Raw genomic sequence first — 27,899 nt, 5'->3', positions numbered from 1 at the left:
ATGGCACGGAACCTGCAGCGGCGGTCCCCTGTCCGGAGCTTCCAGCGACGGTCTCCAGTCCGGAACCAGCAGCGACGGTCCCCAGTCCGGAACCAGCAGCGACGGTCCCCAGTCCGGAACCAGCAGCGACGGTCCCCAGTCCGGAGCCTCCAGCGACGGTCCCCAGTCCGGAGCCTCCAGCGACGGTCCCCAGTCCGGAGCCTCCAGCGACGGTCCCCAGTCCGGAGCCTCCAGCGACGGTCCCCAGTCCGGAGCCTCCAGCGACGGCCCCCAGTCCGGAGCCTCCAGCGACGGCCCCCAGTCCGGAGCCTCCAGCGACGGCCCCCAGTCCGGAGCCTCCAGCGACGGCCCCCAGTCCGGAGCCTCCAGCGACGGCCCCCAGTCCGGAGCCTCCAGCGACGGCCCCCAGTCCGGAGCATCCAGCGACGGCCCCCAGTCCGGAGCCTCCAGCGACGGTCCCCAGTCCGGAGCCCCCAGCGACGGTCCCCAGTCCGGAGCCTCAAGCGACGGTCCCCAGTCCGGAGCCTCCAGCGACGGTCTCCAGTCCGGAACCAGCAGCGACGGTCTCCAGTCCGGAACCAGCAGCGACGGTCCCCAGTCCGGAGTCTCCAGCGACGGTCCGGAGCCGGCAGCGACGGTTCCCGGTCCGGAGCCGGCAGCGACGGTTCCCGGTCCGGAGCCGGCAGCGACGGTTCCCGGTCCGGAGCCTTCAGCGAGGGTCTCCAGTCCGGAGCTTACAGGGGGGATTCTTAGCCTGGAGTCCCTGACGACGATCTACGGTCCGGAGGTCCCGGCAACGATCCCTGCACCAGAGGCGCCACCGAAGTGGGGGGAGGTGTGGGGTCTGCGTCCCGCACCGGAGCCTCCTCCGAGAGTAGATGCCCACCCAGACCCTCCCCTATAGGTTCAGATTTGCTGCCGGAGACCGCACCCTTGGGGGGGTGGGTGTACTGTCACGCCCTGACCTTAGAGATCCTTATTATTCTCTATGTTCGGTTAGGTCAGGGTGTGACTCGGGTGGGAAAGTCTGTTTTCTATTTCTTTGTTTTTGGCCGAGTATGGTGCCCAATCAGAGGCAGCTGTCTATCGTTGTCTCTGATTGGGGATCATATACAAGTTGTCATTTTCCTCTTGGGTTTTGTGGGATCTTGTTTTCTGTTTAGTTTCTTAGCCTTACAGAACTGTGCGCTTTCGTTTTTATACTTTGTTATTTTGTTTGGTGTCATCAATAAAGTTACGATGTACGCCTACCACGCTGCACCTTGGTCCATTCATTCTAACACCAACGAGAGCCGTTACAGGCACACTGACCTACAACATGTGGAAGTCAATCTAACTATGCAATGTGGGATACTGTCTGTGGTGTCCCATTCACTGGTGTAACATTTTTTGATAGATACCTTGTTCTATTTTGGAGTTATTTAAGATTAAGTATTTTACCATTGTATTTCTTTTTATTACAGTTTTTATATAGTTTTTATACTGCATTTTGATTTGTTACGATTTTTTTACTACTATTTACTATCTTATTGCATTTTATCTTCATTTAACTGCATTTTATAAACAATAATTCAGCTTTCATGGAAATAATCTTTTGGGGGAAAAGTCTGGTACCTGTCTCCCTGACATTTTGATGGTTTGAAAAATAAATGAAAAACTTTTCCAGAAAAACAAAGAAGCTTCTACCTCTATCTCTCTACCATGTCTGTTAGCTAAGGCAAGCAGCTGGGGGTACAATTATAGTAGCTATTATCAAACCCCATTAGCTCTTGTCCTAGAAGCCATTACATTCTTGTCCTTACAGAGGAGAGGACAGTGAATTTATTTATAAAAAAAAAAATATATGTCACCTTTATTTTACCAGGTAAGCTAGTTGAGAACAAGTTATCATTTACAACTGCGACCTGGCCAAGATAAAGCACAGCAGTGCAACACAAACAACAACACAGAGTTACACATGGAATAAACAAGCGTACCGTCAATAACACAATAGAAAAAAAAAGAAAGTATATACAGTGTGTGTAAATGGCGTGAGGAGGTAAAGCAATAAATAGGTCATAGTAGCGAAGTAATTACAATTTAGCAGATTAACACTGGAGTGATAGATGAGCAGATGATGATGTGCAAGTAGTGATACTGGCGCAAAAGAGCAGAAAAGTAAAAAAAACAAGCAATATGGCGATGAGGTAGGTAGATTGGGTGGGCTATTTACAGATGGACTATGTACAGCTGCTGCGATCGGTTAGCTGCTCAGATAGCTGATGTGTAAAGTTAGTGAGGGAAATATGTCTCCAGCTTCAGCGATTTTTGCAATTCGTTCCAGTCACTGGCAGCAGAGAACTGGAAGGAAAAGCGGACAAAGGAGGTGTTGGCTTTGGGAATGATCAATAAGATATACCTGCTGGAGCGCATGCTACGGGTGGGTGTTGTTATTGTGACCAGTGAGTTGAGATAAGGCGGAGCTTTACCTAGCATAGACTTATAGATGACCTGGAGCCAGTGGGTCTGGCGAGGAATATGTAGCGAGGGCCAGCCGACTAGAGCATACAGTTCGCAGTGGTGGGTGGTATAGACTTGGTAACAAAAAGGATGGCACTGTGATAGACTGCATCCAGTTTGCTGAGTAGAGTATTGGAAGCTATTTTGTAGATGACATCGCCGAAGTCGAGGATCGGAAGGATAGTCTGTTTTACTAGGGTAAGTTTGGCAGCATGAGTGAAGGAGGCTTTGTTGCGAAATAGAAAGCCGATTCTAGATTTGATTTTGGATTGGAGATGTTTGATATGAGTCTGGAAGGAGAGTTTACAGTCTAGCCAGACACCTAGGTATTTGCTGTTGTCCACATATTCTATGTCAGAACCGTCCAGAGTAGTGATGCTAGTCGGGCGCGCGGGTTCCGGGCAGCGAACGGTTGAAAATGCATGCATTTGGTTTTTACTAGCGTTTAAGAGCAGTTGGAGGCCACGGAAGGAGTGCTGTATGGCATTGAAGCTTGTTTGGAGGTTAGTTAACACAGTGTCCAAAGAAGGGCCAGATGTATACAGAATGGTGTCGCCTGCGTAGAGGTGGATCAGGGAAACACCCGCAGCAAGAGCGACATCGTTGATATATACAGAGAAAAGAGTCGGCCTGAGAATTGAACCCTGTGGTACCCCCATAGAGACTGCCAGAGGTCCGGACAACAGGCCCTCCGATTTGACACACTGAACTCTGTCTGCGAAGTAGTTGGTGAACCAGGCGAGGCAGTCATTTGAGAAACCAAGGCTATTGAGTCTGCCGATAAGTATATGTTGATTGACAGAGTCCAAACCCTTGGCCAGGTCGATGAAGACGGCTGCACAGTACTGTCTTTTATCGATGGCGGTTATGATATCGTTTAGTACCTTGAGCGTGGCTGAGGTGCACCCATGACCAGCTCAGAAACCGGATTGCACAGCGGAGAAGGTACGGTGGGATTCGAAATGGTCAGTGATCTGTTTATTAACTAGAAAGGCAGGGCAGGATGGATATAGGTCTATAACAGTTTGGGTCTAGAGTGTCACCTCCTTTCAAGAGGGGGATGACCGCGGCAGCTTTCCAATCTTTAGGGATCTCAGATGATACAAAAGAGAGGTTGAACAGACTGGTAATAGGGGTTGCAACAATGGAGGCAGATAGTTTTAGAAAGAGAGGGTCCAGATTGTCTAGCCCAGCTGATTTGTACGGGTCCAGGTTTTGCAGCTCTTTCAGAACATCTGCTATCAGGATTTGGGTGAAGGAGAAGCTGGGGAGGCTCGGGCAAGTAGCTGCGGGGGGTGCGGAGCTGTTGGCCGGGGTTGGGGTAGCCAGGAGGAAAGCATGGCCAACCGTAGAGAAATGCTTATTGAAATTTTCGATTATCATGGATTTATCGGTGGTGACCGTGTTACCTAGCCTCAGTGCAGTGGGCAGCTGGGAGGAGGTGCTCTTGTTCTCCATGGACTTGACAGTGTCCCAAAACTTTTTGGAGTTAGAGCTACAGGATGCAAATTTCTGTTTGAAAAAGCTAGCCTTTGCTTTCCTGACTGACTGCGTGTATTGGTTCCTGACTTCCCTGAACAGTTGCATATCGCAGTTGCATATCAACAGTGTGACTTCTCAAAGAATGCACTGATATAAGATGGTAGAGAGATGCAACATACAATTTGAATGTGATTGAACACTTGTAATTTAATACACTAGTAAAAACATGTCTTTGTCAGGGTCCATCCCTCAGAAGAGTCTGCAAGCTCCTCATGCAGATCAGTATCAGTGCCCTCCTAGGCTTCCTCTGTGGCCTCCAGCTGTAAACGCTGGCCCTGTTCCTGGAGCATAGCCTTGCTCCACAGCAGAGCCTCGTCCAGCCCAGCCCGCTCCAGGATCAGGGAGAAACGCTTGTCTGCCTCTCTCAGGGTCTTTGGACAGGACACAACACAATATACCCTATGATGTTATCCCCACTTCCTGAGATCAGGCACTAACAATGTGGAGTTGTAGGCATAGCCGCGAGAAGTAGTTTGGGGGGATGCTTGCCTGCGCTACAGACGGCTATATCGGTCAGCTAATACAGGACTAGTAAGCTACTTTTAGTAGACTACTTTTGTGAAGATGTTATTTTTTATTTATATATATTTCATTATTATGATTTTTCAGGGGACTACTTCCCGCTGCTATGGGTGTAGGCACCCGAATTATGCTGAACTCTGACCTGCCAGTGGCGCTGGAGCAGCAGTGGTCTACTGTTCACTCTCTCCATCATGTCTGCCAGCTCAGATTGATACTCGGCACTACGCACCTTCATCTCCTTCCTAAGTTACACAAAGGGAGGGTTGAGTATTGTTCAGTGTAGTAATATTCTGTGAGCTCCCCTCCATGGTCTTAAGAGGTATACCTGTAGTTCTGTTGTTGCCGCTGTGCCCTGGCAGTACTGCGCTGTTTCTGGGCGTTGAGCCACTTGGCCACTTCTTTCTGAAGACTACAGCTAGCTTCTGACTTCTGCTGCTCTGCTCTCAGTCTCTTCTCTCTCATTACTAGTCTCTTCCTGTAAACAGCAGAAGATGTATTCATTAGTCTAAATAGAAACCTACCACAGTTAAAAAAAACTAACATTTTCATCAAGTTAAGAATTGAAATTCAGTATACTCTGCACATACTTCGCAGCCTCCTCTCGTAGCAGTGCAGACTTGGTAAGTCTTTGTGAGCTGGCCAGAATCCTAGCTAGCTCCCACTTCACCACGGGGCATGGGTCCTTCTTGCCATGCTTCTGAGTTTCCTTAGACGTACTGACAGTCTGATCCCCTCCAGCGTTCACCTGGAAACTAAAAGGCTGTGGCACGGTGGAATGCATTCCCTGTCTGACGCTCCTGAGACGGTCCTCAAACCTGTGGTGCAACCTCCCAAAGTCGGGTATAGTCCGGTTGATTCTGGGTTGGAAAGTGAGCTTCTTCTCCACTCTCGTTGGAGGAGGACGACGAGTAGCCAGCTGGGCACATCTTTTCAGTATGTCCGTATAGGAGCGGACAGGAACTGAAGTCTCAGGCTTTGGTCCCTCGTCTTCCTCCTTGGCTGCTGTTCCCTCTCCATCACCCTCAGCTACAGCCATCCTCTTGGCAGAACCATGTGCAACCTTTGACCCCAAGTTAAAGGGCTGTTGCATGGCCAGCATGAGATCACTCCGTTTCTCATAGAGAACCTTTCTCTGCCTCTCACACTCCTCTACGATCTTATCATACAAGGGCAACTGGTTGCTCTTGGGAACAGGGTTCGCCTTGAATCGAGGCAGCGTGGCTGTTGGCTTGTTGGCAGTCTCCACCCAGGCCTTCCTAAGCTGCCTCTGCTTCTGCCCCTCGCTCTCCTCACGCAGGGTCATCTTGAAAGGCTGCGGCACGGTCACTTTGGGTAGGCCTCTCTTATCTTCCTTCAGTTTGGGTGTGATGATCTTTTGTTGGGGACCTTGGGGTTGGGGTTTTGGGTTGTAGTCGTCTATGGAGAAGCCCTCCCACATCCAGGAAGGAGCATCTCTCGCAGGCAGCAGAGTCCCTGTAAACCCTTCATCCATGTCCTCCTCATTCTCACATGTCACCGAGGCCGCTGACTCTTTGTGCCCCTTTTCATTGCCGCTCCTTACTCCTTCCTCACTAGAGATGATGGGAATTAAATACATTGCAGTGTTGTTGGCTGAGTCCCACCTAAATAGCCCACAGCTTACACAAGTGAGGCTCACCTAAATAAGTTGCAGAAGACACATCAATTGTGATTCATACATGTAATCATGGTGATCATGGGACACCTTCTCACCATTTACTGTCCAAGGGTGTGGGGACAATTTCAACTGTAATGCACTTCAAAGGTATGTAGACAGGCTGAAAAAAAACAACAACATGAGAGCTCTGAAACCTTAGAAGAAAGTATGGTCTCTATTCGTTCCGTAGCACTGAATATCCGCTTTTTAGCGCGATTGACAATTAAAGGCAATGGTCCGGTCCCGCAGTCGCAGAGACTGCATTCATGGTACACGCTCCACCTGTCGGCTCAATCAGAAATTACGGATCTACAGTAATACGGATTGAATCAATCCCATAGTTTCCCATGCATTAAAGTAGATGTATTATTAATCCAGTTGCCTGGTTACATTTTCTCTATGTGTTCCTCTATTTCTCTAAGTCACTGTATCAGACAATTGATAGCAAGACCATGTTTTATATTACTGTACACCATTGGGGTGGTTATTCATTACATTAATGTGGACCTGCCATTTATGCCAATTAGTTAAACGAAGACGACAGTTGGTGGTGGGCACTGCGCTCCAACTGCCCAATCGGCCTACCTTCAGACAGCTCCAATCAACAAAGCTGCGGGTCTTCAAAGTCACAAAATGCGATGTGTTAGGCTTTACATTTTGAGGCCCTGCGCATTGATTCCACTTCTGGTTAACTGGCGAATTTATACAACCATTTAACATGACCGAATTTCGATGTGCGCCCCACATTATTTTACTAAATTATATTCACAAAACAGAGGCCACTTCGTATGATCCCATTCTCCCGTTTGGAACAAGTATTCTGAGAAATAGAACACACGGAACACCGCCTGTTGTTAAAGAACTCGTTATGTCACAAGGGACACACTATTTAATTGATTTTTAGCTATCACATCATTTGTACCACTCGACAAGAGCATTCTACAGTAAAATTGAAAATATCCGCGAACGTCTCCATATCCAGTCAATGGTGAAAGCATTGGACTTTTTCCAATTTGCACCAAATTTCAATTGATGTCCTCTGCCCCTCTTATCTGCTTATGTTACAGTGCCTTCAGAAAGTATTCACACCCCTTGACTTATTCCACATTTCGTTGTGTTACAGCCTGACTTCAAAATGTTTAAAAAAAAATCTCACCCATACCCCATACACGATACCCCATAATGACAAAGTGAAACCATGTTTTATATATTTTTTGATTGAACATCTCATGTACATAACTGTTCACACCTCTGAGTCAATACATGTTAAAATCACCTTTGGCAGCTATTACAGCTGTACGTTTTTCTGTCTTGCCCATTATTCTTCGAGCTCTGTCAAATTGGTGTTTGATCATTGATACCAACCATTTTCAAGTATTGCCATCGATTTTCAAGCGGATTAAAGTCAAAATTGTAACTCGCTGTCGTCTTGGTAAGCGACTCCGGTATAGATTTGACCTGCTGAAAGTTGAATTAATCTCCCAGTTTCTGGTGGAAGGCAGACTGAACAAGGTTTTCCTCTAGGATTTTGCCTGTGCTTAGCTCCATTCTGTTTATTTTTTATCCTGAAAAACTCCCCAGTCCTTAACAAGCATACCTATTACATGATGCAGCCACCATAATGCTTGAAACTATGGAAAGTGGTACTCAGTAATGTGTTGTATTGGATTTGCTCCAAACATAACACGTTGTACTACTTTAGTGCCTTGTTGCAAACAGGATCACTGCATCCTGTCTCAAAATGTGCTGGTCCTCATTAAAGTCCCATAGATCACTTCATTACTCCATTTTTGTTTACAAAGCTCAAAGCTTTCTAAGTAACATTTTACTCAGTCAAAACATTTCTTTTTAATTAATTTGTCATTAAAAAAAAATGGAATTCCTCTGACATTGGTGGGTATTGTGTGTAGTCAAGAGACAAAATAAATCGCAATTTGATCATTGTTAAATTCAGGCTGTAACACACAAAATGTGGAAAAAGTCAACGGGTGTGAATACTTTCTGAAGGCAAAACATGTATTTGGTCTTCTACGTCCTTGCGGTTCTGTGTGACTCGGTTGGAAGAGCATGATGTTAGCATTGCTAGGCTTGTGGCTTCAATTCCCAGGGCCACCCAAATGTAAAATGTATGCCCATGACGAAGTTGCTTTTGATAAAAGTATCTGCTAAATGGCATATGTACTACTTCTCTCGACTGAAAATGGTAGCCTAAGGAATTGTGGTTGTAAATATGTGTTTAGACACATTTCTGTTGTGTATGTGTGTGTGTGAGAGAAAGAGAGCGAGCGAGGGGGGGGGGGGGGGGGGGGGGGGGTTCGCTCAATAGATTAATTATGTTTGCCCAGTCAATGCCTCCGCATTTGAAATGAGCAGAAGGGTGGGCTACTGACACTGCTGTTATGTGATGGACAGAGAGTAGGCAACATTTCTTCTTCTTAGATATGGGCTGCGCTGGAGGGTGGCTGCTCCAGGCTGTGTGTCTGCTGTCTACCCTTCTGGAGTATGGTGAGTTGAGTAAAATATAGATAATATACCTCATTATAGGGGGATTTCTTTGTTTACCAGTAGCCTGTCTGCCAAAAAGATTGCAGTGTATGCTATCATCTCAGCAGCATATGATTTTGCTGTGGAGATGATCCATTATCATTTGAAACTACGGATTTTAAACGTTTTATTATGATTACATCATGGTAATAATTGTGTTTTCCCCCCAAAAACGTATGGTATCTAATTGACAAGAACGAACTCTTGGTTATATAAAAAAACTGAAATAGAAGATATAGCCTGCCTTTGAAGATGGGAGGTATTTGATATGGCTGAGACAAATCTAAATGTATATATATATAAAAAAATATCAATAGGGGTTTTCACTGAATAGAGAATATGTCTCTATTGTTCTCTCTCTGCCTCTCAGTGATGAGCCATGTTTGGCTGCTTGGCCTGAGCTGTCAGCTGTAATTAGTTCCCAATGTCCATGCTAGTTTCCCACACACATACAAAGGGCCCGGGGATGCCTCAGTAGTGTGGAAGGACGCATTATTACAGTAATGAGAGCAGGGGAGGGAGGGAGGGAGGCCCAGGCCAGGGTCAGGAGCATGCATGGGACAAACCATTTTTGATAGAAACACAAGGAATGGTATTTGTTGTGTCATTAGTTTGTTCTTATTTCATTGCTACACCACCAAACCCAATAAGTACTAATGTGTGCCGTTCATGCTGCTGTATTACCTTGTATTCACCATAGGATACCTCTTATATGTGAGAGGAATTTGAATAGTGGAATGTGCCTGCCTTGCCCATTGATAGGTGTTGCCCTATGCTCCATCCCCTGTGCAGGTGCAGTGAGGGTAACCATGAGACACTCCAATCTGGAGGTGGTTCAGGGGGATTCGGTGACCCTGCCCTGCTCCTTCTTCACCATGAGTCCCCTGTCCAGACTCAACATCATCTGGACCCTGGCACCCTTCTCTGACCCAGACTTCCCCACACAGGTCTAGTTTGTATCCCCATTAGTAGATACGGTGATGGTGTTGAAACATACTGCTTGGCACGTCAGAAAGGTCTCAGTATGGCGATTTGTCTGTCCCCGTCCCTCAGGTGATAGTGTTTGATCATGGCCAGGTGATCGAGAACCCCTCCCTGACAGGCAGGGTGGGTTTCCTAGGCATCCCCTGGAGTGCTGACATCATCCTCAACAACACACGCATCTCAGACGCTGGCACCTACCGCTGCATGGTGAGCAACCCCCCAGAGACTGGAGACCCTGGTATAGGGGAACTGGCCTTTAACGTCCTGGGTAGGTGGTTCACATACCAAGTCACTATAACCATGTCGTATTACTACCTGAATGCAATTCTCAACGATAACCGTATCTCACTCGGTGTGTGATTTAACATCGAGTCAGCCTGCTGTACATTGAGTTCTGAGTTACTTTGACAATCTGTACCCGATATGTGTTGTTCTTTCAGCACCCCCCTCGCTGCCCCTGTGCCTGTGGGATGGGGTCACTGATACGGGGGGGAGCGTTGCCCTGTCCTGCATGGTGGCTGAGGGTGTGCCCACTCCCGAGATGCGGTGGGATAAATTGGAACCAGAGAAAATCTCACTACCCATCAACATGGACGGTAAGAGCAGCCTTTAACTAACCCATGACTAGAGCCCAAGAGACATTAACAACATGCTGCAGGTGCGGTGGAGCTTGTCTAAGGGTAACCTCGTTCCCAGGCTTAATTGCTACCACATAGAGAGCCGTCTGGTGGACGATCGTTTCAGCTACGGCACAGCAATTAGAAAAAGTGTGTCATTCACACCATTGCGATGGGTTTAATTCTATTTCAGGACTAAAAACAGTATAGTTGTAAAATGCAAACTAATGTTTGTGTCCTGTAACTTCTGTTGTTCTCCATGTCAGGGGACTTATCAGGCTCTGTCCAGATAGTCAACATCTCGTCCCAGAACTCTGGGCTGTACCGCTGCTCCGTCACCAACCTCCTGGGGACCCAGAACTGTTACGTCAACCTGTCCATCTACAGCCGTGAGTCCCTCCCTGGTCCACATGGTCTTCAGTTCTCCCTCACTCTTACCCCCCCAATACTTGTCAGTCATATCATACACATTCATAAGGGTTTTGAAACGTTGATGAAACGGGTCAGAGTTACTTTAACTGCGTTGGAAGTGCTGTGTGTTTAGAATCTGAGTACCGCGCTCCCTCTCGGCAGCTCCAGCCAGCTCCCCGGGGATCCTCCAGGGGGTGTTGTTGACCCTGTCCATGGCCCTGGTGCTGCTGTCCCTGCTGGTGCTAGTAGTGTGGCTCCATCGCTCTGGCCAGAAGAGGAAGTGGACGGAGGGGAAGGAAGAGGAGTGTTATAACGAGATAAGGTACACTCCCTCTCTGATCAAACGCTCCTTTGTTTGATCCCTCGATCCAAGGAAGACAAACGCCCGGATGCATTCTACAACAACAAAAAAAGATTCAACTCACACTGTACAACTCATTCAATTGAACATTTGTTTCATAAAATGTGTTAGGAATGAGCGTGCATTCCATTGGGGAATGAAGAGAGTTACCTCACCGTGCCCTGCAGATAGACATTGGTTCCCACTATTGAAATATTTCCCACATAGAATACTTGATAAACTGTAACATTTGTTGCTAATAAAATGTTTGACTGGAATGTGCTCGGGTTTCTGTTCAAGACAGGTGTTCTGCTGTTCTGAATCAATATTCAAATGATGATAACATTGTCCGACAAAGGCTGATAGAGAAAAGAAGACAGGGGAAAGGTCAAATGAAAGCACTCATAGCATTTAATTAGCAAATGATGACACAAAAAGCTTTAATTTAAATAGAGGGGGGGGGGGGGGGGGTCACAGAAAACTGTACAGAACTTTGAATATATCGGCATACAGTTTTTAAATAAAACATCCCCCCCCCCAATAACTAAAATAATTACAATAAAAAACATATGGGATGGTGTACTATTATACAACATTTGTGCAAAAGAAGTATTAATCGATTCTTCCCAAACTGCATGATTCAATGTGAAGAACGTCCTTCCTCAGGAGACGGATCTCTCTTCTGAGGGGAAAACACAAGAGAGAACCTCCCCGAAGACTCAACATAGTGTCTTCCATGAAAAAGAACCAGAAATCCAATAATAATAAAATAGATTTATGTATATATATTTTTTAAATATATATATTTATATACAAAACATGCTGTACATAAATGGCAGAGATCAAGGAATCCCTTTTATTATAGACACCCAGTTCTGTCCAGTAACTTGTGCTTTCCTTTCTCCCAGTAATAAAAGTACTCCCTGTTGCTTTGGATATTACACTGAGAATAAGGGGAAAGAAAAACAAAAAAAGGACCCCCGATTACAAATGGCTCGGCTTTTCCCGAGCCTAGGGAGGACACGCGTTAACAAGGGCCGATCAATTAGCTAGATACTGGGTTTTAACATCTGGTAGGCGCCAGCTCCCGTCTGCTCCTCCTCAACAATAACCATGACAGCCATGGAGTTAAGATTCAATGATCTGACAAACAAAAAGACTCGATTTACATCAGCCCAGTGCTTGTCCCAAGTCCTCAAAATGTTTTTCTAGATGATGAAACCAAAAGGATGGTTTTAGAAAATTAAAGAGACCTGTAGCTCAAGCAGAATGAAAGAAGAACGAAGTGGCAGTAACCCACTTCAAACCACTGCTGTTTCTGTAGTGGGGACATCACATTGACTGGCACTTTGAGTAGTGACCCATAAATTCAACCATGAGGCCCAGACTCCCAAGATTCAGACTAAATTACTCTGCTACTGCATAATTACCCAGTCCAACTTATCTAGATACCATCTAACCTAGCGCTTGAGAACTCTTCCCTTTTAGACACAGTACGATGAGTAGATAGCAGATCATTCCTATTCGTTACCAAGGAGAATGGCATTTTCCACCAATTAGTTCTTACCCCGTAAGAACAGATTCCCAGAGAAATTTTAGTAGACAGTTCAGTCCGCTAACTAAAGTGAGACCTAAGATGGCTAGGGGCGAAAACGAGCATACAAGGCAGTCTTCTAGGACCAGCTTTACACTATGGTACAAAAGGTTATTCCAGATAGCTCTACCATTGATATAAATACATGCCACGACAGACCAAGGTACTGGCACATGGATTACTGTAGTGCTGTAAGGCTCTAACTCTCGGGACAGAACAGAACAGTGGGAGACGGCCAGCTTGTCTGATATGTGCTCTGGTTAGAGAGATCATGGGAGCGGGTCTCTAGTCAGAAGTGCGTCAAGCACTTGGCAAAGTAAACATCTTAAAGTGACTCCTCGGGAATACTTCCAGTTACATTACACAGCAAATAAAGAGAGGAGAACCATTGGTGAAAGTGTACAACGACGACGCCAAAACACGCGGGGCAAAGGTGACGATTAACAAGAGCCCATTTCGATCGCCATGCTTCTATCACGCCAGCATGTCAAATAGACAAACCCTTTTAACAGTCTTCCAGACGTTGTCAATAATAAATATGCCATCTTTGTTTTGAATATTTATTCAACTTTGTTTGTTTCCAACTAAAACGCTGGAGGTAAGTGTAGCACAAACAGCAGTTGTAGGTATAGTAGTGGTAGCAGGAGGTGCAGTAGCAGTAGTTTACTAGTAAGAGGAGCTGGCACTGTAGCTGGAGGCAAGGAAAGCAGAAGGGCCTCTGTCAGAGCCCTTCCCACCGTCTAGAGTCCACAGCTGATTGGATCAGGTCAGGGCCGAGAGTGGTCGGTCACTAGGGCAACTCCGCGGGCTAGCCTAAAGCCACCGAGGAGGTTGTGATTCTTCAAGTAAAGTAAAAAAAAAAAAAAAAAAGACATTCCACTCACCCCGAAAATAGGAAACAGAAATCTAAAAGGCTTTAGAAAGAACAATCCCAGTTTAGAATCGTGTGGTCTGAACAATCTCCTCCCGTCCTGTACAATGGGCACCATCTCTGTCCAGAGTCACATCTCCCTAGACCTCCCCAAATTCAGAGCTCGTGTCCAGGCCGGACTGGATTGTAAACTCTGCCGGGAAAAAGCACCACATGTTGGAAAAGGTGGGAGTAGGCGGGAGTCTTATCCCTGAAACAAGCTCCTTGACAGAACGCTTGAGATTGTTGATGCGTCAGAAACACCTGAATGAGCATGAGGGTGTTTCTACAGGGAGGGGCTGTTGGAATGTGGGTGGTCTGCTGGGGGAGGTGGGGTGTTGATATTGACTGGTCATATGATGTGACCCATGCAGTTTCACAGTGGATTTCCCCACAGTGAATTCTTTCTACAGTGAAGCAGCAGGTTGGAGCAGGAATGGGGAGTGGGGATAAAGAACAAGGCTTGTTATGGTAGTAACTCTGGCTTCACCTGTACATACAGCAACAGGATATTGGCATTCCCTTTTTGGATTCGTTATGCTGTTGCTGCTGCTGGTGGATCTCAGGTGAAGGAGAGGAGAAACGAGGGGTTTTTCCCCCTTCCCCTATATAGAATTTCAAAAAACTAACTAAACATTACACAACATCCCTTACAATTGCACTGGCTTTTTGGCCTGCTAGAGTTACCATAGCCATGGCCAAAAGGTTGTCCACAGAAACTCTGAGGGTGTATCGGGCGAGAGCTCCTGTTTCAAGTCCTAGGAGGGGACACGGCGAATGTTTGTTTTTTTGGAAAAGGGGGGGGGGGGGGGGTCGGTGCATACATTTTGTTTTTACATGCATCCTTACGGTGGTTCGATGAGGAGCAGATGAATGTACTTAGACCTCCCAGATCCATCCAGTATTGCAAAGGCTGGAAAACATTTACAAATGAACATGTTGAGAGGTTGTGATCTGCCAGAGATGTAGCGAACCTCAGAGTCCAGTTCTCTTTGGAATGACTCCGGGAAGCTGGAATGAGTCCAGTTTGAGCCGGTTAGGCCCGCTCTAGAACTGGCCATGGTGGTGGTGTGCTTTGGCTGCAGGGGTTCTCATGTGTTCTCCAGTGCAGACTCAGTCCAGATGCTCAAGTAAAGGCAGCTCTGTGGACTCCTCCCGGGGGGCGGGGCTGTGGGGCTCCCCTGCAGTGAGGGTCGTGGTCTCAGCGGACTGGGTAACGCCCAGTGGGTCTTGGGTTGGGCTGGCCTCAGGCGGAGCTGCAGGTGGAGTAGACTGGAACACAGAGTGACAAGATGTAAAAAGCCTCACTGCAACGAATTACCATCAGGATATTTATTTTATTAGGATATTTTCTACCTGCAGGCTGCAATGATTTTATTTGTTGGCTTTATGTAGGCTATTTTACATAGTTGGCAATATAAATATAAATTACTTTTAGAATTCTGATTATCCACATGAAAATGATTTTGAGATACAAAGACCAATATAAATAAAATTAAACTGTTCCACAAAAATGTGCATATAAAAATCACAACGGGCACGCAGATCAGTAGAAAGGGTAAAATAAAATGGCACTCTAAATGCAAAAGGTTGCAGACCCCCTGGTGTAGCCTATTAGGAGCGTAGCAGCAGGAGTCTAACAGCAGAATCTGCCAAGGCCAGCAGCAGCGGAAGGAAGAGGGTCTGGAACAGTTGATTTTCTTTATTCTGGTAAGGTTGATCTCTGGCTCCCTCGAGTCATGAATCACAGTGTGCTTAAAGCATCAGACAAGCTCAGTAGCCTACATATAGTTGATTTTATTTTACACACATAGGGTGTCTATATATATATATATATATATATATATATATATATATATATATATATATATATATATATATATATATATATATATATATATATATATAGAAAAATACACATTTGAAAATGTTCAACCCATCGATGAGCTTTTTAGTCGGGGACGGCCCTAGTTCATAAAGACAGTCACGCTATGCTCTAGCTCCCCCCCACACACACGCACACACTACGTTGTTTTACTATCCTCACCTGTGTCCGTATGCACGGAGACCCTCCGCTGTCGCTCTCAGCGGAGGCAGGCCCGTTGAAGCCCTTTCTGCCAGACAGGCTCCACTTCCCGTAGAGGCCCTCATAGGGCAGCCCGCTGCCCTGCCCCAGGCCATGTCCTGTCCGTCCGGACCCTCTGTGCACCCCCTCCTGGAAGCTGCCTGGGCAGAAGCGCTCCGGGCCGGGCAGGGAAGGCATGGCCACAGAGCTACTGAAGGACAGCTGGGAGCTGGACAGGTGCTGGCCCAGGAGGCCCTGGATGGACGAGGTCCGGTGGAGGGAGGTGACCAGCCCAGCGTCCATCCTGCCCTCTGACTGGCTGAGCAGGGCCAAGGGGAGGGGCTGAGGGTGGTGGGGCCAGGTGGGGGTGGGACCCACAGGGTTGTCAGTTCCTACAGTGACAACGAGAGGCATTTCATACACATTACAGAATGCAATCATTACACAAACAGTTCCATGGCTGTCAGCATACTGACAGTATTGACATTGCTATAATAGCTAGCAGCAGCTGAACAGTGGACATCAGAGGCTGTAGTGAGTGGTGGGGTCCTGAGCTCACCCATGGGGGGGTGGATGGAGGTGAAATGGGGCTGGGGCAGGGGCAAGCTGGAGGCCGGGGTGCTCTGGGTGGTGTGAGCCGCTGGGTTGTTGGAGATGGAGGTGGAGCCACCGCCGCAGTCCGAGTCCTCGATGTTCCCTCCACTGTTGCAGCCAGCCCCACAACCCTTCTGTAACCTGCAGGGGAGAGACAGAGTTCAAATTAAACCGTCTTATCGCACACGGTCAGTGGGCGTGTGCGAGAGAGAGCGAGAGAACATCCGTGTATGGCATGTGCGTGATAGTATGTGAACTTCGCAGGAATACCTGGCTGTGTGTGTGTGTGTGTGTGCGTATATCAGTCCTACCATGGCTACTGCAGGCTGTGTAATGTAAGTGTACCTGTCCCAGCTGCTGATGAGCCAGGTGTAGATGTTATGGGGGCTGATAGGCCCCCCCCAGACGGAGCGGAGCTGGGTGTGCCCCCCTGCGTAGGAGGTGGTGAGGGGCGACACGTAGATGGGGTAGCCGATGGGCTGGTCACATGACGAGTTGATCATGTTCCTCAGGGCCTGCTTGGCGTTCTGTATGCTGCCGCGCTCCGGGTTCCGGTTCCGCAGGAACACCAGCTCCTGCTGCTGCCCCGCCCACAGGCCGCGCACACACTCCCTGTTCACCTTGATGACCCTGAAGCTGAGGAACCGCTTGTTGAGCATGATGATCTTGTACTCGTCGCTGCCGTCGTCCATGACGTGGCGCAGGGCCAGCAGCGAGGGCATGTTGGCCAGGATGGCGCTGCGCCACACCGGGTCGCCCTCGTGGCTGATCAGCATCTTCTCCTCGTTGGCAGTGATGGCGTCGTACAGAACCACCGGGTCCTCGTACTCGTCTGGGGACGTGAAGTGGTCCTGTTGGAGGAGGGGGAGGGGGGGGGGGGGGGTCGGAGACGATACTTTGTTTAGTGTGAGCGATGTCATCATTAAACTTCTTAGTCTCTGCTCTGGCCACCACAATGTTTCTAAAGAAAATCGTAAATTCTTAGGGTGCGCTCGTAAATTCGCTCTGGCAATCTACGGCGAGTTCAGAGCACTCTGGTTTGAGTGTGCCCGAGCTCAGAACAGTTGGTGAATTTACAAAACAACCTGGTGTCAGTAAATATTGGCGGGAAAAAAACAGAACACAATTGTTGCCAGTAACACAGTTGCAGCCATTAACCCTTGGGATAACAAAAACAGCCTAACCAGCTCTGCTAGGGCGAGTAAAACGGTCAGTGAGCTGTTCTCTCATTTGTGTCTGCAAGTAGATAGCAAGCTAGCCAACGCTAGCCATTTACCTTGGGTGCTTGACTGCTGTCGGGAGAGGGAAACGCTCTGAATTTCCGAACGGACAATCTGACAACGCTTTGAATTCTACGGACAGCCCAGAGCGCACTCTTGACACTCCAGAGTGAATTTACGAACGCACCCTTAGTGTGGGTGATGACATTACATTGACCACCATACTGTCTGTAATGAGTCACGTCCATATGACATGTCTTACCTGGTGCAGTTTGAGGGACATGCGCACCCCGGGGGCCACCACCCTGTTCAACAGGTCCATGTCAGCAAACACCCACTCGTCCCTGGGAGAGGTGATGCGGAAGTCCCCCTTGAAGAGGGCGTGGAGGCCGTACAGGAAAGGCTCCAAGCTGACAGGCGGGGTACAAACGTACGGATAGTCACCGTCGGTTATACGTGATCACATTAGAGACATATTACATGCTCAGTTAGCGAACAGACAGACAGTCCGGCCCTGAGACTTACCTGGCTGACATGCTGTGGGAGGCTGTGCCCAGAGCCCGTCTCCCCAGGATGCAGAGGCCAAAACACAGGATGATCAGCGGAGAATCCCTCTCGCTGTCCTCCACTGGCTATAACACAAAGCATTTCATTAAGCTAGTCGGCTGATAACACTAATGACATTGCTATGGAAAGTTCTGGTTTAAAAAATATAGATATCATTTTTTATATATATTTTTTAAATGTGAATTGACAGCTACACAACAGTTAGATGAGAAGGAACACTAACCGTCGGGCGTCTGCTGTTGCAGTACTGGATCCAGTCCAGGTAGACCATACAGAAGGCAGTGGGGGTGACGCCAGAGGCCCTGTGGTCGTAGTCCTCGTCTATGTTCAGGTTGAAAGTCGGGTCACTGTCCACGTAGGCCGGGCCCAGGCAGGGCCGCAGCGCCTCCTGGACCGTCTCATTGGCCAGCCACTCCTCCAGTTTAGGAGAGCGACTCACGTAGAAGATGATGCTCTACGGTAGAGGAAACACTGGTTACAGACCGGGCCATCTACTGTTCAATTGACATGTTATTGTATCTCATTTTACAGTTCACTGTATGTTCAGGATGGATCACACACCTTGACGTAGTAGGTAATGAGGATCTTGCGCAGGTCGAACACCTGCAGCATGGAGGCAGCGTTGTTGTCGCTGATGCTGTAGCCCTCCAGGACGTACTTGGTGGCGGCCACCTCCCAGGCCAGCCAGCGCTGGCCGAACGCCGCGTTGAAGGAGAGCATGTGGGGCAGGTGGCCTGGCTCACAGCAGCAGCAGCCCTCGTCCTCCTCCACCCCTTCGGTGATGGCCTCCACCTCCCGCTGCTGGCAGTAGGTACCTGGGGGAGAGACACCGGGAGAGGGGGATGAGGGACAACGGCAGAGAGAGAAAAGATAGCATTTTCAACTTGTCCACCTCGCGTTCAAACCATTAAAGCCCACCACATTGAACTCGGTTCCATAAAAGCTCATTCTAGCCCAAACCCTCTCCCCTCCTCCTCACCCCTGAACTCCAGCCCCCTCAGCTGGAAGGTGACCAGGCCGTTGCCGATCTCGATGATGTGCACCAGGGCGTTGAGGTAGTCGGAGGCCAGGATGAAGCAGTCTCCTGTGGTGTAGTTTCCCCAGCGGCCCAGCAGCAGATCGCCACACAGGCTGTGCTGCAGAGAGCGCGTCAGGTGCTCATAGAAGATGGAGTTCAGGTTGTTGTCGTCAGCACCTGGAAGAGAGGAGACCACAGGCATGAGAGCAGAGTCCTTTTAGAGAATGTTAGATGAGGGGAAGGAAGACTGCGGCAGCTGACCTGGGTTGCGGTCCAGCTGGGTGGCCAGTCGCGTGTTGGAGTGATCAACCCTCTTGGTGCTGGAAAGACAGATATTATGTTAACCGGGCGACACAGAGGCTCTAGAAACGGCACGTTTCACAAGACAGGTGGTGACTTGTGTAAAATGGTAATGCAGCCTGCTAGCTTTCACGGCATTTAGCAATAATCTCCTTAATCCGGTTTTAACATTGACCTCTGAACGGCAACAAGCAACTGCTAGAGTCATGGGGTGTAATCATTAGTCCAAAACATTTTTCAATGGAAACCGTTTACTCTATGCAGAAAACGTTTTGCCCACGAAAACAAGAGAGTTTCTATTGGACACATTTAGGTAGGTCCTTCCCTGTTTGGTTCCCGTTTGTGTCTGTTTGGTTCCTAGTGAATACACCCCCCACATGGTCTGAACAATGCATCTCTACCTCTCTCGGGCTCCTGGAAAGTAAAGAACTCACTTGTAGTCTCTCTCCCAGAACTTGACGGGCCTGGTGTAGGAGGTGACGAACACAGCACTGCCCAGGACAGGGTTAAGAGGGGTAGAGAAGAGAGCAGAGAACACGGCCTGGACAAACAGCATGGCTGAGTCTGAGAGTTAGGTTAAGGACCTCTAACAGACAACACTAACACACAGGACATCCAATGCGCACAGCATTTAGTGTTGTTTAAACACTTTTTCTCACGGGCTAATGAGCAACAGGGAGTGCAGAAAGAACTTTGTTGAACAAGGGTGTAATCTAACCAACAGTTTTCTGCTGATCACAGACACCAGTGTACAGGGATACGGGGCACAGCGAAGGGCTGGGCGAAGGCGTGGAAGGCAGAGCCCCAGGTGATCTGCCAGGGAGCGATGTAGGTGAGGACAAAACGCAGCTTGTAGAGCAGGTCCCAGAGCTGTAACGAGAAACCATCCAATCTAACGTGAGCGATCAAACACCCGAGTCCAGTCATTTCTCAACGGAACATTCTTGCGTAGCCAGAAATTACTTATAAAAAAGGGACATTTCAAACATGTTCAACGGCATATGCATCAATCTCCAGCACCACCCTAACATCAACATACCGTATATGAAAATGGCACGTTTATGTTTTACATAAAAAAAATAAAAAAGAATAAAAGATACGTTTTTCAAATGACATCGGTGTGCATCATGTGATTTTAACCAAGTGTTAGTAGGCATTGCCTATTCATTGGTTGATGATGTCACTGGAAACACTATTCTTCCTCTGTTTTTACAAAAAAAAAACATGGAAACACTCCATTTTAACATACAGTGTGTGTCGATGGTGGGGTGGTGCTGATGATTATGATGTGGGAAAACGATGACATTTGCCTTTAAGGGTCAGAGTATACAACTACGCTGAGCAAAAATATCAACGCAACATGTAAAGTGTTGGTCCCATGTTTCATGAGCTGAAATAAAATAAATTCAGAGACATTTTCTATACGCACGAAAAGCTTATTTCTCTCAAATGTTGTGCACAAATGTTTGTTTTATATCCCTGTTATTAAGCATTTCTCATTTGCCAAGAAAATTCATCCACCTGACAGGTGTGGCATATCATTAAACAGCATGATCATTACACAGGTGCACCTTGTGCTGGGGACAATAAAAGGCCACTTTAAAATGTGTAGTTTTGTCACAATGCCACAGATGTTTCAAGTTTTGAGGGAGCGTACAATTGACACGCTGACTGCAGGAATGTCCACCAGAGCTGTTGCCAGAAAATTGTATGTTCATTTCTCTACCATAAGCTGCCTCCATTGTTTCAGAAAATTTGGCAGTACGTCTAACCGGCCTCACAACCACAGAACACGTGTAACCACGCCAGCCCAGGACCTCCACAACCGGCTTCTTCACCTGTGGGATCGTCTGATGGGGGGGTGCTGAGGAGTATTTCTGTCTGTAATAAAGCCCTTTTGTGGGGAAAAACTGATTCTGATTGGGTGGGCCTGGCAGCCAAGTGTGTGAGCCTATGCCCTCCCATGTCTGCAACCCTACCCAGTCATGTGAAATCCATAGATTAGGGCCTAATGAATTCATTTCAATTGACCGATTTCCTTATATGGACTAACTCATTCAAGTCTTTTTAATTGTCACACGTTGCATTTATATTTTTGTTCAGTATACATACAGCTAAGTATGTGTAGGTACTTTCATTTGGTTGAATTTGTGCAAAACCAAATCCCAGGGAGGAGTATTTTGTACCTTGCTGAAGAGGATGGACATGAAGAAGTAGTCGAGCAGGAAGGTCTCTGAGAAGTGTGGGTAGTCGAAGAGGAAGAAGAGGGCGGTGAAGGACAGCGTGACGTACTGCAGAGACGGGGCGCAGAACGACGAACGCAGCAGCTTCATCCCCGCCAGAGAGATGAAGAGAGCACGGCCGCTGGAGGGAGGGGAAGGAGAGAGAGACCGAGAGGAGGGGGACATCAAAACACATTAATGGTGCAATAACAAAGCGTGGTCTCAAACATGCCCTCAGCTCTGACTGGGTGGATAGATGGGATGAGGGAGGGAGAGGAACGCGTGGTGAGGTTGGTAAAAGGGGATGGCTTGAGCTGCTTACTAGATGTCAAGCTCCTTGGGTTTCAGGCTGACGCGCTGCGCCTCTGTAGTGAGGGAGTTGAGCACTACAGCCGGATAGATGACATACTTCTCCACACACTGCAGCCACGCATACAGCTTCTCGAACCACATCAACTGGGCGGCATCTGGGATGAACAGGGCATAGCAAAACAATCAATGACAAACCACAGGCTTCGACACAATTCTTCAGGGCGTGTGAACGTGTGCGTTTAGGGGGTGACGGGTTGCTACTTACCGCGGACCTCGAACTGGCTGTACTCTCGAGAACGGAGCACGGGGTGGGCCAGGCAGAACCAGGGCAGCTGCTTGCGGAGCTGAGGCAACAGGTAGTGTGTGAGGAAGCCCACCACCCCGGCCACCATGTACAAGATATAACTAAGAGCAGGCTGGAGGGAAGAGAGACAAGGTTTCACTGGGGAGTGTCATAGAAAACCAGAAGGGTTTCTCTCTAGATATTGAAACGTCATATCGTCCATCTACAGTCGACCAGGTGAGTTGACTGACCTGCAGAGCGATGAACACGGTGCTGGCACTGATGGCAAACGTGATGACAGCCATGAGGGGAAACATGACCAGATCCGAGTGGAAAATCTCTCTCTGTAAAAAAAAAAACAGACAGAGAGAGATGAAGAGGGTTTTAAAACCTCAGACCACCAACCGCATTCAAACATTTATGTTATATTCGCTGAGCGGACAAAACATTAGGAACACCTTCCTAATATTGAGTTGCAACCCTTTCCCCCCTCGGAACAGCCTCAATTCGTCGGCGCATTGGACTATACAAGGTGTCGAAAGTTCTTGACACACTCGCACCTACTACCATACCCCGTTCAAAGGCACTTAAATCTTTGTCTTGCCCATTCACCCTCAATGGCACACATACACAATCCATGCCTCAAGGTTTACAAATCCTTCTTTAACCTGTCTCCTCCCCTTCATCTACACTGATTGAAGTGGATTTAACAAGTGACATCAATAAGTGATAATTGCATTCACCTGGTCAGTCTGTCACTGCTTTGTGAGTCCCAAATAGCACCCTATTCCCTACATAGTGTACAGGTACCCCTTGTATATAGCCTCGCTATTGTTATTTTACTGCTGCTCTTGAATTATTTGTTACTTTTATTTCTTATTTTTCTTAAAACTGCGTTGTTGGTTAAGGGCTTGTCAGTAAGCACTTCATTGCAAGGTCCTACACCTGTTGTATTCGGCGCATGTGACAAATACAATTTGATAGTGCACTACTTTTTTTAACCAGAGCCATTTGGGACGCATCCTTGATCTTACTACAGAGTCGCGTAGCTTCTCAGGCAGGGGGTCTTTGATCTCCAGAGGAGGCTCCTCAGGGGTCCGGCTCTCCAGCTCGGGAAAGAACTTCGAGCGGACCAGAGACCTAGAGAGAAAAACACATGCAGTGTAATGTATGATATGAGTGATACAGGGTAGAGTTGATCTTAAGACAGTAGCTAGGATCAGGGAATTAGTGAGTTTCAAGGTACCCGTGGGTATATCATTGGCATCATATTTATATTAAATCAACGCAGAGACAGTAATGAGCTGTCCATTGACCAGACACAGAGCCGTAAAGAGTAGTGTTGTCACGATACCAGAATTTTGACTTCGATACCGATAATAGGTTTAGTATCACAATGATAAAACGATACCACATCAACAAAAAAACACGGGGATGCACTGTGAAATGGTCAGTTCTGGTTACTTTTTTGAAGAGGAGATTCAACTCCAAAATGAACACAAAATAAAATGAAACAACCAATCCCTGATGCATTCTGTTCATGTCTTCAAATCAACTTGGGTAAAAAATATAGGTACAGCAGACCCCCTTATTGTATGGGACACTTTTAAAATATGTGCCTTTGGAGGACATGCAATTCAATACCCATCTTTAAAACAAAAAGTAGTTCGGTCAGAGTTCATCTTAAAAAAAGGAAATAGAGGAACTAACAGTACAGATAGACAGCATTGCTGACCAAACCAGACTGACCAAACACGCGCGTGATTTTGTTCACCCACACCAGAAGTGATCAGGACACGCAGGTTGAACTATCAAAACAAACTCTGAACCAATTATATTAATTTGGGGACAGGTCAAAAAGTCTTAAACATTTATGGCAATTTAGCTATCTAGCTTGCTGTTGCTCGCTAATTTGTCCTGGTATATAAACATTGGGTTGTTATTTTACCTGAAATGCACAAGGTCCTCTACCACAACAATTAATCCACAGATAAAACAGTAAACCGAATTCGTTTCTCGCCATATCTCCTCCTTCCTTCAGGCTTCTTTTTCTTCTTTGGACTTTATATAGCGGTTGGCAACCAACTCTACAGCATTACTAAAACCAACCGGAGTGTGGACCTAAGTTCATCTTTCATTCACCCACGTGGGTGTATGCTCCTAAAAACCAATGAGGAGATGGGAGAGGCCACACTTGCAGCGCGTTGAGCGTCACAAATAGAACCAATTTCTATTTTAGCGCCTGGCTACGCAGACGCTCGCTTGAGGCGCGCAAGCGGTGTGGTCAGCATGTAAGGGACCTAGCCCGAATCATGAAAAACAGCCCCAGACCATTATCCCTCCTCCACCAAACTTTAGACGCCACTATGCATTCGGGCAGGTAGTGTTCTCCTGGCATCCGCCAAACCCAGATTCAGCCATCAGACTGCCAGATGGTTAAGCGTGAATCATCACTCCAAAGAACGCGTTTCCACTGCTCCAGAGTCCAATGGCAGAGAACTTTACACCACTCCAACCGACGCTTGGCATTGCGCATGGTGATCTTACGCTCGTGTGTGGCTGATCGGCCATGGAAACCCATTTCACGAAGCTCTTGACGAACAGTTATTACGCTGACGTTGCTTCCAGAGGCAGTTTGGAACTCGGTAGTGAGTGGTGCAACCGAGGACAGGCGATTTTTACAAACTGCGCATTTCTAGCACCCGGCTGTGCCGTTTTGTGAGCTTGAGTGGTCTCCCACTTCGCAGCTGAGCCGTTTTTGCTCATACACGTTTCCACTTCACAATAACAGCACTTACAGTTGACCGGGGCAGCTCTAGCAAGGCAGAAATTTGACTCAACAGTCAAGAGGCAAATCCAGGATGCTGGCCTTCTAGGCAGAGTTCCTCTGTCCTGTGTATGTTATTTTGCCCATCTTAATCTTTTATTTGCCAGTCTGAGATATGGCTTTTTCTTTGCAACTCTGCCTAGAAGGCCAGCATCCCGGAGTCGCCTCTTCCTTTTCACTGTAGACGTTGAGACTGGTGTTTTGCGAGTACTGTTTCATGAAGCTGCCAGTTGAGGACTTGTGAGGCGTCTTTCTCAAATTAGACACTCTACTGTACATGTCCTCTTGCTCAGTTGTGCACCGGGCCCTCCCACTCTTCCTATTCTGGTTAGAGCCAGTTTGCTCTGTTCTATGAAGGGAGTAGTACACAGCATTGTACGAGATCTTCAGTTTCTTGGCTTTTTCTTGCATGCAATAGCCTTAATTTCTCAGACCAAGAATGGACTGACGAGTTTCAGAAGAAAGCTATTTGTTTCTGGCCATTTTGAGCCTGTAATCGAACCCACAAATGCTCCAGATACTCAACTAGTCTAAAGAAGGACAGTTTTATTGCTTATTTAAATCAGGACAACAGTTTTCAGCTGTGCTAGCATAATTGCAAAAGAGTTTTCTAATGACCAATTAGCCTTTTAAAATGATAAACTTGGATTAGCTGACACAACGTGCCATTGGAACACAGGAGTGATGGTTGCTGATAATGGGCCTCTGTACGCCTGTGTAGATATTCCATTAAAAATCAGCCGTTTCCAGCTACAATAGTCATTTACAACATTAACAATGTCTGCACTGTATTTCTGATCAATTTGATGTTATTTTAAAAATGGACAAAAACATGTGCTTTTTTCCCCAAAAACAAAGACATTTCTAAGTGACCCCAAACTTTTGAACGGTAGTGTATTTATTTACAAAACAATATATATGAATACATCATTCTAATACCGGACCGTTTTTTCATGTTGTAGTAGCAAAAAAGCACAGAGGTTTCGGGTATGCAACACTAAAGAGTAGAGGTATACTGACCACAGGATGACAGGGTCACTGCTTTGGCGGCTCAGGTGGTAGGAGAGGGCCAGGAGCAGGCCGCAGAACACTGAAAACAGTACTGGCACATGGGGGTGTTCCCAGGGCGCATTGATAGCCCCGAGGCAGAATCCATAGAGCAACGCAGCCACCAACACACTGCGTAACAGGCTGTAAAGAGACGACAGGGGGCTGGTGGTGGCTGTGGAGAGAAACCACACACACACACACAGGGTCAACAGGCATCACTCAACAAAAAACTGAGAATTTACTTTGTGAATTACAGTGAATGGCATCTCACTGTGTGGCCCTGTCTTACCTGTTCCCCCAAAAATGTGCATGTCAACCTGCTCCAGCAGACACATGAGGAAGGTATTGACCTGAGGTAGAAGCCCAAAAAGGAAAATGACGGGGAAACACAAGGCAAACACTGAGGGGGAAGAAAGAGACAGAGAGAGGGAGAAAGGGCTTGAATGAGTTGGTTGGTCGCAACACGATACAAAATACATAACAGCACACAGCTAGAAGTTGCTAACACTGACTGACCTATGAGCACGTCCCTGGCACAGAGCAGGAAGTGAGCGGAGAAGAAGGTGACGCCGTAGAGTGAGAAGGGCTGCAGGTGGCCTGAGCGCCCTGCCACGTCTAACACCCAGATGAGAGCACAGCACAGGCAGAAGTAGACGGGCCGACTGTACACGATGACCCAGTTATGGCCCTGACGGGTTAGACCAGACAGTCATCAGGTTGTGCCATCAAAACAAGAATCAACGATAGATAGGTTACCAACTTGATAATGACCAAGACAGATGTTTGAATGGCATCATCCACTTACATGCATTGGGGAGGCTGCATCTGGTTGAACACTCTGAGGAAGGAGAGAGTCATTTCAAGAATTAACACATTAGTTTACGTCAAGTTAACACTGGTCTATTACGGTTCAACAAACGTGTTGGCAGTTGATTTTTTACTGTATTACTGTTTTAATAAAAAGGGAATATAGGATTTGAATAGAACTTTATTGAATCCTTATGACTTGTGTTGTGTACCTTCAGTAGTGAGTACTGACAGCTGGCGATGACCAGGCAGAACTGGAAGACCCAGATGTCCCTGAAGAAGCCCTGCAAGAGGAGCAGGAACCCCAGGAAGGCCACCATGCTGGCCAGCACCACAGCAAACACATTCTCCCCTACACCACGGTTCCTACAGGACAGACACAATAGAGGTAATTTACTGTCCAGGGTTGCAAAATTCCAGTAACGTTACAAAAAATGCCCAGGTTTTCCAGAAAATGCTATATTTTTGGAGAAAGCAGTAACCCTAACACTGTTACTCCACAGTATATAAAAGAACCTCTTAACTTCTAAATAGGGGGCGCTGTTTTCACTTTGGGAAAAAATCGTGCCCAAATGAAACGGCCTCGTACTCTGTTCTAGATCATACAATATCATACAATATGCAACAATATGCATATTATTATTACTATTGGATAGAAAACACTGTTTGAATTATATCTGTGAGTAAAACAGAACTCATTTGGCAGCAAACTTCCAAACAGGAAGTGAAAATTCTGAAAATGGGGCCTGCCTATTCAACTGGCTTATATTTATGGATCTGTATGCACTTCATACACCTTCCACTAGATGTCAACAGGCAGTAGAATGTTGAATGGGGTGTCTAGCTTGATCTGAGACCGAATGAGAGCTTTTTGAGTGACAGGTCCGCTCTTTTGTCAGTATTCAACTGCGCACCAGGGAACCTAACATTGTCTTCTGAAATGCGTTACGTATACACGACAAAATGCTCCGGCTCTGATTTTATTGGATACATATG

The 27,899-nt window shown here is 47.1% G+C and overlaps 2 protein-coding genes across 3 annotated transcripts in view; one reads left to right on the top strand and one right to left on the bottom strand.

Annotated features, from left to right (window-relative positions):
• The first annotated feature begins 8,619 nt into the window (after positions 1-8,619).
• Positions 8,620-11,394, top strand: zgc:165604 (uncharacterized protein LOC792578 homolog). The gene is made up of 6 exons (XM_055943527.1): positions 8,620-8,743; positions 9,575-9,729; positions 9,836-10,034; positions 10,207-10,362; positions 10,650-10,772; positions 10,957-11,394. Exons 1-6 carry the CDS (start codon positions 8,680-8,682, stop codon positions 11,151-11,153), a joined length of 894 nt encoding a protein of 297 aa, XP_055799502.1. The 5' UTR covers positions 8,620-8,679; the 3' UTR covers positions 11,154-11,394.
• A 128-nt stretch (positions 11,395-11,522) lies between these two features.
• The window catches only part of LOC129869054 (pecanex-like protein 3), a 28,584-nt gene continuing 12,207 nt past the window's right edge, over positions 11,523-27,899 (bottom strand). For both annotated transcript variants that reach the window (XM_055943525.1, XM_055943526.1), the window contains 22 exons: positions 27,116-27,269; positions 26,902-26,934; positions 26,613-26,784; positions 26,386-26,496; positions 26,067-26,268; positions 23,254-23,359; positions 22,471-22,563; positions 22,202-22,352; positions 21,947-22,091; positions 21,589-21,766; positions 20,164-20,272; positions 19,837-19,966; positions 19,364-19,422; positions 19,064-19,279; positions 18,646-18,899; positions 18,308-18,538; positions 18,043-18,149; positions 17,780-17,927; positions 16,643-17,148; positions 16,263-16,438; positions 15,686-16,095; positions 11,523-14,910 (listed from right to left, as the gene is read on the bottom strand). In XM_055943525.1, the coding sequence (XP_055799500.1) occupies positions 14,752-14,910; positions 15,686-16,095; positions 16,263-16,438; positions 16,643-17,148; positions 17,780-17,927; positions 18,043-18,149; positions 18,308-18,538; positions 18,646-18,899; positions 19,064-19,279; positions 19,364-19,422; positions 19,837-19,966; positions 20,164-20,272; positions 21,589-21,766; positions 21,947-22,091; positions 22,202-22,352; positions 22,471-22,563; positions 23,254-23,359; positions 26,067-26,268; positions 26,386-26,496; positions 26,613-26,784; positions 26,902-26,934; positions 27,116-27,269 (3,850 nt within the window). In that variant the 3' untranslated portion in view covers positions 11,523-14,751. The remainder of the gene's footprint in view (positions 14,911-15,685; positions 16,096-16,262; positions 16,439-16,642; positions 17,149-17,779; positions 17,928-18,042; positions 18,150-18,307; positions 18,539-18,645; positions 18,900-19,063; positions 19,280-19,363; positions 19,423-19,836; positions 19,967-20,163; positions 20,273-21,588; positions 21,767-21,946; positions 22,092-22,201; positions 22,353-22,470; positions 22,564-23,253; positions 23,360-26,066; positions 26,269-26,385; positions 26,497-26,612; positions 26,785-26,901; positions 26,935-27,115; positions 27,270-27,899) is intronic.

This window comes from Salvelinus fontinalis, chromosome 13 (assembly GCF_029448725.1).
Source record: "Salvelinus fontinalis isolate EN_2023a chromosome 13, ASM2944872v1, whole genome shotgun sequence".
NCBI lineage: Eukaryota > Metazoa > Chordata > Actinopteri > Salmoniformes > Salmonidae > Salvelinus > Salvelinus fontinalis.
This window is presented reverse-complemented; position numbering and strand designations above follow the sequence as displayed.